Here is a 12,549-nt window from a genome sequence, read left to right on the forward strand (position 1 = left end):
TCTCCTTCCATGAATCTCTCTCTCCAACTTACTGTCGGTGGTGTCGGAGTCGTTGCTGCTCGTGGAGTATTTTCTCCTCTTCTTTTCGCTCTCCATCTGTCAGGGTGGCAGGGAGGGAGGGAGGGAGGGAGGGAGGGAGGGAGGGACGGAAGGGGGGGCAAGAGAAAGAGAGAGAGAGAAAAATGACGAGTGAGAAGATGTTCACCATGAAAACACAAGTGTTAATGAAATAATGCGCTGATGGCACCAATCTGTCAGAGGCTCCAGCCGGCAGCCTGCCAGAATAAACTGACTTGATCACCGTTACACATTAGCGCTTCGGACTAGCTGGGAACTTCACAATGATACAGTTATTCTGTTTCCTCTCATACTGTGGGAATCCTTATACAAGTTGACTGGGAATTGCATGGTGCTGCATTCACTAGGGGCTTTTGTACAAGTCTACTTTTACCCATCTGCTTCACACTGTGGCTACTTCGGTCTTCATTATAATAAAGACAATATACAATTTATCTCAATCAGGACACTGTTTGAAGCACGGTTGAAGCAGCAGACAAGAGCTAACCCTTTTTTGCAGAGTTTCTTGGTGATAAAGGACTAAAAAGTGACCTCTATGATAAGAAGAAAGTTTTATCTACAGGCTACCGTGACTAATATTTGAACTTTTCTGCAACAAAAACTTTCATTTTGGAGTTGATTTGAGGGGTTTTTCAAAGCAAGTTAAACATTATTAGACTTAAACATTGAATAAACTTCTCAACCAGTGAAACCATTCGTTCAATCTCTCATCTTTTAAAGTACCCTGTGGAATTTTTGACCAGTAAGAGCCCTATAAAGAGTCATATTTTTTTGAGGGGTGTCCCTGTTTTTTTTGTGCACAAGATGCACGTCAACAAAAGGCAGGGCAGCAGAAAGGAAAATGCTTTAAGAAGAAGGAAATGCATTCAACAGGTTTGTTATACCTTAAGCATACACACAATGCCTTTTGGTGAGCAACACTGAATGCAAACTTTTCTTTGTTCCTAATTGGCAAATTAGAATTAGCTACAAATCTATGGCAACAATAACAACATAACACAATATTTTAGTCACAAAGCATCTAGATTAAATGAATGAGCCTCCATCAGGCAATAACATACTTAACTCAACTGAGATAGGGAAGAAGTGGTGTCTATGGGCAAAAGCAAAAACCTTGTTTCTTTTCATTTAACATGAGTCTACACGTGTAAAGGATCGCAAATCACACCCATTCTCCAAGAGTAACAAGTATATTGTGTTCAAACCACAAGTGCTGCAAAGAGAATGCAAATTCAAGTAACAACAGTCGAAATCTGTTGTGTCTCACTCCAGAGCTGCTGAGGTCAGAGAAGAGATGGCAACAAGGAGCTGTTCTCAGGACATCTACTATATTTAGCAGATAGACACTGGAAGTCTTAATCAGTTGTCTGTCAAGACCGGAGAGATAGAAGAAGAAAGAGATGTTTAGACTAGAAAAATAAAGGAGATGTTCCAGTCAAAGAGCTTTCCAAAAAAGAGTCAGAGAGACAAAGGAGGGACGTCAGAGAACGAGGACATAGTGCATCAGAGAGGGAAAATGATCAAACAAAAGGGTGCATACAACCTGACTATTCAGGTGGATTTTTAAAACACTATTTATCCTGCAAAATTCTAAATAACACCCACTAGAAGTAAGACATTTAGATTTAGACAGAAAGAAATAGCAGTTGAAGAGAAAGCTGGATGAAATAACTGTGAATCAGACTGACATGAGGGTACTTTATTATTATTACTATTATTATTATTATTATTATTAAGTTCAGAAACTATTTGACTCTGTTTTCAATTTTTGATCAGAACATATACAGGCAGGTATCAAATAAAAGCAGCAAATCTGTATAAATAGGCAGTGAGACTTATTGAAACAGCACAAGGGGTATGGAATTAACATGAATCATATGCCATAGGACCTTCACAGGCTCCAAATCTCCCCCCTGCTGAACACCTTCAAGTCGTGAGGGAATTTATGCTGCATTCGAGGTGTTTGGCTCGTCGTGGATCAGCACCTTATGAAGACATTTTATGTTCACTTGTCCTCTAATTTGTCACTAACTGGCTTTGCTGTCATCATGCATTAACATGCATGCATGCCCTGATCATTACACAACTAGTGTTGCAGAGCCAGCAAGGCCCAAAATAATGCCAATTATCCATTTATGTGTTTTGGTCATGTGTCTGTAATGAGAGCAAATTAATCTTCAGGTCCCCAGCTCTCAGATGATGTAGACTTCAATGTGGCATCTTTTGACCTGCTATCTCCCCCTAAAAAATCTGTCCCTGACTCCGAGCTCTTTATAAAATGTTAAGTGGCGTTAAGGGTTTAATTAAAGTGAAAAATCATTTTGTGGATCCGACCATCATTCAAAAATGCTCTATATTTTAATGGGTTCTTCCTTGGCCTGTGCTACACCCTTTCAACAAGTGTCATTAAAATAGGCCCAGCAGCGTTTCAGTAATCCAGCTAACAAACAAACAGAAAACATAACCTCCTCTGCAGAGATAATACATCTTACTTGCACCAACTCAGGGGCTTATTAAAAAAAAGTATAGTTGATAAGGATTAAAGTCAAAAGAAAACAAGGAAAAAATGCACATCAGTGAGGCAAAAAAAGAAGCCTGAAGATATTTTTAATCTCTTGCCCTGGTCGATTGAGGGTCAGAAGAAGAAAATATATAGTGTGTCATTGAGAGAAAAAAAGGAGGGCATGGGTCAAGAGAGTCTGAAAGAGAGAGAAATGAAGCAAAAGAAAGCGGCAGATAGAGTCAAGAAGTCAAATGGAGGTTTTAGCGTATTGCTAAAGCGAGGCAGGAAGGCCAAAAGAGGAGGAGGTGGGTTACAACCTTCAGTGTGGGGAGCGGAGATTTATGTGGCCGTAAAACTGGGCTATTCCCTCTTATATGGGGCTCTTCCTGTACCCCGGCCTCCCAGCCTGCCCTGCACACACTTAACTGCCCTGACATTTATGCTGACAGAAAAACGCCACGCTTCTTTGCTCCCTCCGACTATTTCCATTCCCAAGTCCTGCCATCTTACTCTTTCCTTCTTTCTCCTTTTCCTACCCCCTTCCCATCTTCCCTTCCTTACAATAACAGGGACACAGGGAGTCTGCGGAGTAAGGTTAAGTACATTATTGACTTCCAGAGGCTCTCTCTCTCGCTTCTCTCTTCGTCTTTCCACCTCTCCCCCCATCTGTCTAGCTCTACCTCGTCTTCCTGCCTTTGAGGAGAGCGGTTAAGTACATCATTGACTTCCTCCAGCTACGTCTGTCTGACTTCAAGTCTGCACGCTTGGATCCATCTCAGGGTTTCCCCTCGCCTATTAAACTCTCAAGCGACCCACTTAAACCACACTCAGGGTACCAAAGTTGTTGTTGTTTTTTTTAAAGCAGGCCAGTCTTTTTTTTTTGACCACCCAAAGGAAAATGTGAACACTAATAAAAACAAAAAAAAAAGAAGTGACATAAAATAGTTTTCAAGGATCTATTCGTTACACTCTAAATGACTTGATGTCACTTTACAAGCTGTTTGAAGCATTTACAAGAGCAGGGCATTTTGTGACGGAATGGCAAAGGCTTAACCAAACACGTTGGGTTAAATATGTGAAAATTTAATCGGTTGTTGTTAGTGATTTGACCAACCATACAGGACGATTTGAGGCAGAAATATTTACTCAGGTGCCTTGCACATATTTGGTAGCTATACCTGTGGCTACAGCTGTGGAGAGTTATTTTTCAATATTAGTTTAACTGAGTGGGTTCCATCCAGCATTACATATAACTAGGGCTGCAAGCAGCAGTGAACGGGCCCTCGCACCCAACGTGCGTTGGGGAGCTGGCCGGTGGCCGGCAGGCACTGCAGTTGTTTCAGACATTGAAAATGTCATGTAAATCGGATGAAGTTTGTAGTAGAGGCTGATTTCCTGTTGTCAGTAGGGGGCGCTATGACTTTGACTGCATGTTGAGATAGGAATGGATTCAGGCATGGACCCTTGTGAATCATAACAAACTTGGGGCAGATTGGATAATATATGGTGAAGTTACAACAACTTCCTGTTTAACGGCCTGGATGGTCACCACGGCAACAGCATGCAATAGAAAGACGAAAGCATCACGATCTAGCATTATGGAGGGGTTAAGTCTCTGCTGATCTGATTTGAGGTGGATCTGTTTAACCGGTACGGAGCAGGACATCACAGTATAAAACATGTCACTTCCTGTTGCCAGCAGGAGGCCCTATGACTATCATTCAAAATGGTCCTGCAGATGTCTTCAGGCCGTGATTTGTATCAAACCTGAGAAGTTTGGAAAATATCTGAACATGTGTAGTGGAGTAACAGCAGGTTCTTATGTAACGGCATTACATCAAATTTCGCTGTGCCGCCAAGACCACGCCCCCCAGTCAAAAGTTATAATTCTCACAATAAAGCATCATACACTCCTTAGGGCTGTTCTGACAAAGTTTGTGGTGGATCAGATCAACCACCTCAGAGAAGAACATCAAAATATAGAGACAATAACTTCCTGAAGCAGGGGCGCTGTGACTATAACTCATTATTGTCACAAAGATGTCTTCAGGCCGGCTCTGTGATCATACGTGAGAGGTTTGGACAAGATTGGACAATGTTCCCTCATGTTTAAAACTACCTCCTCTTTTGTGGCAATAGAGTGACCACGGCCGCGCCCTTTGATCAAATCAAATCAAATCAAACTTTATTTATATAGCGCTTTTCATACATAAAAATGCAACACAAAGTGCTTTACAAAAAATAAGAATAAAAACAGACAATAAAAATGACAAAACCCTACCCTCCCTTCCCCACATACACCTCTGTAAGTATACATACACAAACATGCACACACACGCATTTAGTCATGCACGCACACAAACACACACTCAGACTCACACACAGCACATATTGACTGACAGTGTAGAGACATGGCAAGGCACCGAGGATCCAGATGAGGGAAAAGCAACCTGAGGGAGCATCCACACTGAGAGGTGGCAGAGCCCACAGCCATAGAGGACGCCGTCACAGAGACCACCAGGACCCGGGTAGACCAGGGCGGACTCCACACATGGTGCAGAGCCGCCTAGTCCCCCGGGCCCAGGGAGTCTCCAAGACCACATCCCCACGGGCAGACCCAACACACCCCCCAGTGAGGAGGCCCCCATGAGGGAACACTGGAGCTAAAAACTAAAAGACTTAAAGACAACATGACAGGATAAAAACTAAAAGACTAAAAGACAACAGGACAGGATAAAAACTAAAAGACTAAAAGACAACAGGACAGGATAAAAACTAAAAGACTAAAAGACAACAGGACAGGATAAAAACTAAAAGACTAAAAGACAACAGGACAGGATAAAAACTAAAAGACTAAAAGACAACAGGACAGGATAAAAACTAAAAGACTAAAGACCGTTTAGGGTAGCCTCTGCCACCAGTATGAATGTGTGTGTGAAAGGGTGAATGATCGCAGTCTGTAGTGTAAAGCGCTTTGAGTGGTTGCAAAGCGACTAAAAGCACTATATAAGTGCAGGTCCATTTACAGTTTACCATTTAATGGACAACAGGATAAAAATAAAAGACTAAAAAACAACAGGAGAGGATAAAAACTAAAATACAACAGGAAAGAAAATATAAACAATGTGATGAACAACTAGATAGGTAAATAGATAGCTAAATAGGAGAATAAATAAACAAATAGTTAAATAATCAGTTAAAAGCTAGACCAAACAGGTGAGTCTCGAGCCTCCTTTTAAAATATAAACAGTTAAAAGCTTCACAATTTATCTTTGTACATGTCTCATGAGTGGACTGACCAGATTTTAAGCCGGTCGGGTTAAATCTCTAGGAGGAGTTTGTTAAAGTATGACACGTGGACTTCCTGTTGAATTTAGGATATGAGTCCCCCTAACTTTATTGTTCGTCTGGAAGAGTTCTGTATGCCTATCGAATTTCATAAATTTCCGTCAATATTGGAGCTCAGGAAATGATGTAGGGGGCGCTTTAGAGCAAATTTGCCACGCCCATTGCTGAAACCCATATCAGATCGCTATTTTCGCCAAGCCAGACAACTGTGCCAAATTTCGTTCGTTTTCGAGTAGCCCTCCAAAGTGATAAAATATGAAAAAGAATCCTTGTGGATATAGGTCCCTCACTGACTGAGTCAGTGCTCGGGCCCTAACAAACTCCTACACTATTTTAATGGAAAGGTCAGAGTTATGAAAAGCATTTATCTTTGAGGCATTATAATGCTTCCAAAATGCTACAAAAACAAATGTTAAAGTTTTTGAGACAAGAGAGGATCTACGTTTGTCCCGCTGTAAAGGTAAAACTTTCTCTCTTATTTCTCCTGTTGCCCAATCAATGCAGCAACCTGGGTTCAATTCCAAGCTGCAGTGCTTCCAGTTTGTCAAAGAAACTCCTTCAAATACATCTGGGAGGCCTGTAGAGTCAAAGCACTGACATTAAGAAGGAGTCATATACAGTAGTGTTCAAAATAATAGCAGTCCAATGTGACTAACCAGATTAATCCAGGTTTTTAGTTTATTTTTTTATTGCTACATGGCAAACAAGGTACCAGTAGGTGCAGTAGATTCTCAGAAAACCAACAAGACCCAGCATTAGTGATATGCACGCTCTTAAGGCTGTGCAATTGTGCAATTAGTTGAAAGGGGTGTGTTCAAATAAATAGCAGTGTCTGCCGTTTACAAACTCAAAACTATTTTGTACAAACGTTTTTGTTTCTAGCATTTAGCAATCCTGTGAATCGCTAAACTAATATTTATTTGTATGACCACAGTTTTTTATAACTGCTTCACATCTGTGTGGCATGGAGTCAACCAACTTGTGGCACCTTTCAGCTGTTATTCCACTCCAAGATTCTTCCGCAATTCATTTACATTTCTTGGTTTTGCTTCAGAAACAGCATTTTTGATGTCACCCCACAAGAAGTCACATTGGACTGTTATTATTTTGAACATGACTGTATCAACGGTTGGGGAAGTGCAATAAGCCTTTTTAAAATGTCATATAAGGAAAAACTGTCACAGTAGGAAAAACAGGATAGGGCTGGGCGATATGGACCAAAAGTTATATCCCGATATATTTAGGCTGATTATCTATATACGATATATATCCCGATATTTTATCACAGAGTGAGAGCAAATGTTCAGTCAAAGCCAAATATGACATGTCACAAGTAGTTTTATTGAAACCGTTTATTTAAGTGATCAAAAATACTGTATATTAACAGGAGTAGCTTTTAAAGTCAAAGCTCCATTAAGTGCACATTTAATTCCACATCACATTTAAAAGTATGTCGATACATTTTTTAGAGATGTATATTTATACATATTTCGATACGTCGCCCAGCCCTAAGTGTGAATAATAATAATAATAACAACAATAAAATTCATGATGGCTGAATTGCATAAATCTTAACATACTACTTTATTGTGCAAGCAGGATTGGCAGGGAAACAAGTTTTTATATTCTAGACTTTAAGTTCTGCAGATCAAATATTAATGTTCTTTGCCTTAAATGTCTCAATAATAGAGCTTCAAATGCCCTTGAATTGATGAAAAGATATATCCATTTAGTTTGTCAGTTCTGCATGTTTATATTCAAATCATCAGCAAAAATAATGAACTTCACCACCTCCTTTCTGTTCACCAAGACCTCAAGATATCTGCTGCTTGAAACACCATATTTTTATGCACTGTAGACAATTTTTTAAGCCATTCATTTCACAGCACGTTTTGCTTTTGACAGAAGGATGACAGTTTGGAATAAAAACGTATACACAGTCAAACAGACTCTTGTCTCCGCAAAAGAAGGGGGAAGGTTTTCACACTGATATGTCAGTGAGCTTGTGGCTAGCTGCTGACATTTGGTTTTCATTTGGTTTGCTGACAATGCTAACCAGCCGTTGCTTGGTTAAGTGAGAAAATCCAGAAATGTATTCCTAGTTGGGTGAAGATAGGCCTCAGTGATCCTCCCTATAATTTGGGTGTTTTTGTTACAGCAGCAGTTGGAGAATAATTTAGATTTTGGTTCCACTTTCCCTGTTTTAGTTGTAAAAGTGTTTTTGGGTTTGCCTGTCATGATAAAAGCACTATAGCCAAACACATGCTTGATTGTATGCCTACTCAGAAGGGCAAATTGGACTGAATTAAAATTATTTTCTCTCAGTGCCACACCATTTCTTTCGCAATGCAGCCTCTTTTCTCGCTGTATTGGTCAAAGTGAGGAACCGTCACCAGCCACTCTGGTGAATATGGGCTGCTGAAGTTGTTGAGTCTAGCAGTCAATTTCACAACCAAATACAATGACTTAGCTGTACCATTTTACTGTGCAATTACCTGCAATTTTGGCTCAGATTGTTTGTTTCAGAGTGTTTGAGCAGCGGTCAATATCGCTCTACACTCTACTTTCCTTTATATGGTGGAAGGGAGTAGCATGGGCCAATGAAGAACCCATTCATTTTGGAGCAGATCTAAATCACAAAGAGGGTATATGAATTATTTTTTTTACAATCATTAACGTTGCAAGATAGGGAATTTATGCTGCATTTATTGGAATGATCTGAAAAATTAGTTCCTGACTGGATAATTATTCTAAATGCCACCTCAAGTTGGAACAAAACTGCGAAATTTTGGTTATTTCTTCATTGTCAAGCCAACACTGGAAACAGCTATCAACCCTCTGCGTGACGAAATATAGCACATCTTCTTTGTAGTGTTTCTTTTCATCATTACAGCGTAATGCTCTTAAAAACACAACTCTGTTGTGTGTGGAAGGTCCCTTTAATTACTTTTTTGGTAATATTGTGTCTTTTTTTGGTAATTTTGTGTCTTTTTAAAAAAAATAATTTTGTGTCTTTTTTAATAATTTTGTGGTTTTTTTGGTAATTCTGTGCCTTTTTTTGGTCATTTTGTGTCTTTTTTAATAATTTTGTCTTTTTTGGTAATTCTTTGTATTTTTGGTCATTTTGTGTCTTTTGTAAGTAATTTTGTGTCTTTTTTCAGTCATTTTGTGTCTTTTTTTGGTCATTTTGTGTCTTTTAGTTAGTAATTGTGTGTCTTTTTGGTCATTTTGTGTCTTTTTTTGGTCATTTTGTGCCTTTTTTTGGTCATTTTGTGTCTTTTTTGGTCATTTTGATACTGCCTCCAGCAGCCCACAGGTAAATTGAGTTTGAAACCCCTGATCTAGTTGGACTGCACTTGTATAGCGATTTTCTAGTCTTTGTGACCACTCAAAGTGATTTAACACTACAGACAGCGCTCGTTCACCCTTTCACACAAACTGCTGGCCGAGGCTACCCTACATGGTGACACCTGCCACCATCAGGAATTCATTCACACACACAGATGAACCCAGCATTGGGAGCAATTTGGGGTTCAGCATCTTGCCCAAAGATACTTCGACATGTAGACTGCTATGGTCAGGGATCAAACACCGCCCAAACTTGCAAAATGATAACCAGTTATTTTGTTTTTCATTTGATGAATTGCCTTTATTGACCTTTATTTGATTCATACAGGCTAACTGATTTATGCAACATATCCATTTTAGCCATTTACTGGCTGCTGTAGTGACCAGATAAGGGGTTCAGTGTCTCTTTCACATGTAGCTGTCATGGGGGCTGAACCTGTGATTGTAAGCTGACAGGATAGTCTCTTTAACCTCTTGTTCTGGTGGCAGCCCAGTATTTCTGAATGCATATGTAAAGGGGGGAATCGCTGGCCCGTTAAAGTGAAAGAAGTGACGGTAATTGGAAGTGTCACTGTATCTCCTTAAAATCCCCCTCCCGTCATTGTTGGAGCAGGATCACCTAAAGCACGAGGCAGACTAACAGCTCTGCAACTGCCAGGAGAAGTCTCTAAGTTCATTTTCTCCCTCACTGTGTCTCCCTCACTCTTTCCCTCCACCTGATATCCTTCTTTTTCCTTCCACTGTATCTCTCATCCTTAGTTTCCATGTCTACTGTATGTCTCTCCGTCTCTCTTTCTCTCATGCAGTACAGACAACCCTGTCTCAATCAGTCCAGTGAACCAGAGCCCAGACTGTAGATTGAGATATTTCTTGTTCTCCGGAGAGATGGGAGTGGATGAAGGAGAAAAGGGGAGACGGGAAAGACTCACAAATGTACAACTTCATCTCAATCAGTCCAGTGAACCAGACTCCAGGTCTGCTCTGGGTTACTTACACAAAGGCAAACCAAAAAACAAGGACAGAGAGAGAGAAATTGTCTGTGACTGTCTGCTTACTGTCTTGCCAAACAGTTATAACAGATGGTCAGTGTCATATCAGTGTCAGATAGGTCTTTCTTGGGAAGAAAAACCCTTTATAGCGCAAATGTAGTGATCTCGGCTGGCTTATTTAAAAAGATGCATCCCATGACAACAATCACTAACAGGGTTATGTTTCCATTTTACCACTATTATCTATACAAATAGATAAAATACATTATTTGTGTTCAACCTACAACCTCCAGCCACCTGTAGCCAAAAGCATCAACTCCCAAATGAACGTTTCCACAGCAGACAAACCATTGGCAAAGTAGGATACTGCATACACAAATACTAGAGGCCCCATGATACGATTTTATCCTAACACCTGAGTCACAATACAATATTGCGATTACAAGCATTTTGCGATATGGTGAGGACTGCGATACAATATATTGCAATTTAACTGTTTAACTGCATTTTGTGTCCAAAATATTAAATTCAATCAAGCATTGTTTTGTCAAAATAAGAAAAAAATTCTCAGTGATGAGTCTACTCATCTCATTCCAGTCTTTTTACTTCTCCACAATGAGAGTCAACTTGTGGGAACCCAGATGGCATGACGTCAGAGTTCACATGACCGTTTTGAAATTCACCATGAAACATTAAAAAAAGCCTAATTTTAACCTCATTTTTTCGACAATTTCCCGACATGATATCCTGACGCACATGGTGCCTATATATTCCTTAGATCTTTTAGTTTCTTCTAGTATCTCCATTATTTTCCTAAAAGTGAGCCAGATATGGCCTCAGAAAAAAAAAAAAAAAACGTAACATCAATATTTGGCAGCCGTGCATCGATAATATATTGCCAGGCAAAAAAATCACGACACTATGCTGTATCGATTTTCCCCCCCCATCTCTAACAGATACCATATCTTAAGAAAAGACTAATGTAATACTTCAACTTCTACAAATCTCGTATACAGTAAGAAACATAGTTTTAAACATATTTGCAGAAAAACTTCAGGCTCGTGTTTTATTTGCTCTGGCAAATACATCCACTCCACCTCAAATTCAAAAATATTCCAGGCAGACCTGACCCCAGGCAGATCATGACTATTTATCTCATGTTGGGCATGTTTGAGATAATGACTGACATCTTACGGAGCCCTTGCACCCTAGAAAATTCCTAATGCTGTCATTTTTGGCAACACTACGGCAAGCATATACATCACTTAGTAAAGAGGGAACAACCAAGAAACAGCATTTTCAGAAACAAGCAAGATGGTTGCAGCAGTTGTGGAACTTCCTGTTGAAGTACTATTCTGAAAGTCTGATATCCAAAAGGGCATCAGTGGTTCACAGACATACCACCCGTACACCATCCCAGGTCATCTCCACACACTGAGCACGTTTACATGCACACAATAAACCGATTATTATCTGATTTCTGGAGTTAAAAGATTATTCAAGTGTTCATGTAAACACCATAAAACAATTTTGTTTTTCGGATAAAAGTCAATTATGAGAAATCCGATAAACCCAGCAGCAATATTCAGTTTTCTTCAGTACATGTATACCGTCAATCAGGTTTCTTCCGCACTTTTACATCACGCATGTGTAATTTTACAGGGGGGACACACTGTTAACTCATCGTAGGCTGACTCATGACATCTCACTGATTTCACTGATGATCTCTGCAAAATTTTGAAATTCTCCCTCCATTTGGGGTTTTGAGAATTCCTTGAGCATCACTTGCTCTGCGCTACATCATTTGTTTTGTTACTTGTTGATTGGTGGTAAGTCTATTCACCACATCCAGAGGCATTTTGGTCTAGACTGATAACACAAATTAACTATGAGATTCCAGACTAATTCACATTTGCCATTTTCTCTGGTAATGTCAGGCTAGAAGTGACTATTATTGTCCTATTTCCACAGCCTCTATTCAACACTACAAACAATATCTTGCTGCAGACAAATTCTTGCTGCATTATTATATAATATTTTCTAGTTGCTGTCTTTCGTTTTGTTTGAGCACACTGATTGGGATTTCTTATTGGACTCATTCTACAATATAAATGACCTTGAAAATAATAGGTAGGTTAATCAATCATGAGCTATAGCCCTAACCACATATAAAGTATTGCTGTATAGCAGTGCAGTATTGTGTGTTAAACTGCCTTGTGATACCGTTGGTTTTTGTTGCATCATGATCCCACAGTGTACCAGCACTGTCTAAACCTGCACTTT

The 12,549-nt window shown here is 39.7% G+C and overlaps 1 protein-coding gene across 1 annotated transcript in view; it reads right to left on the bottom strand.

The window, feature by feature from the left end:
* The window catches only part of jade2 (jade family PHD finger 2), a 212,607-nt gene that overhangs the window by 181,084 nt on the left and 18,974 nt on the right, over nt 1-12,549 (bottom strand). Inside the window, exon 2 of the mRNA XM_059351498.1 lies at nt 33-96. Within this exon, the coding sequence (XP_059207481.1) occupies nt 33-96 (64 nt within the window). The remainder of the gene's footprint in view (nt 1-32; nt 97-12,549) is intronic.

Source organism: Centropristis striata, chromosome 15 (assembly GCF_030273125.1).
Source record: "Centropristis striata isolate RG_2023a ecotype Rhode Island chromosome 15, C.striata_1.0, whole genome shotgun sequence".
Lineage (NCBI taxonomy): Eukaryota > Metazoa > Chordata > Actinopteri > Perciformes > Serranidae > Centropristis > Centropristis striata.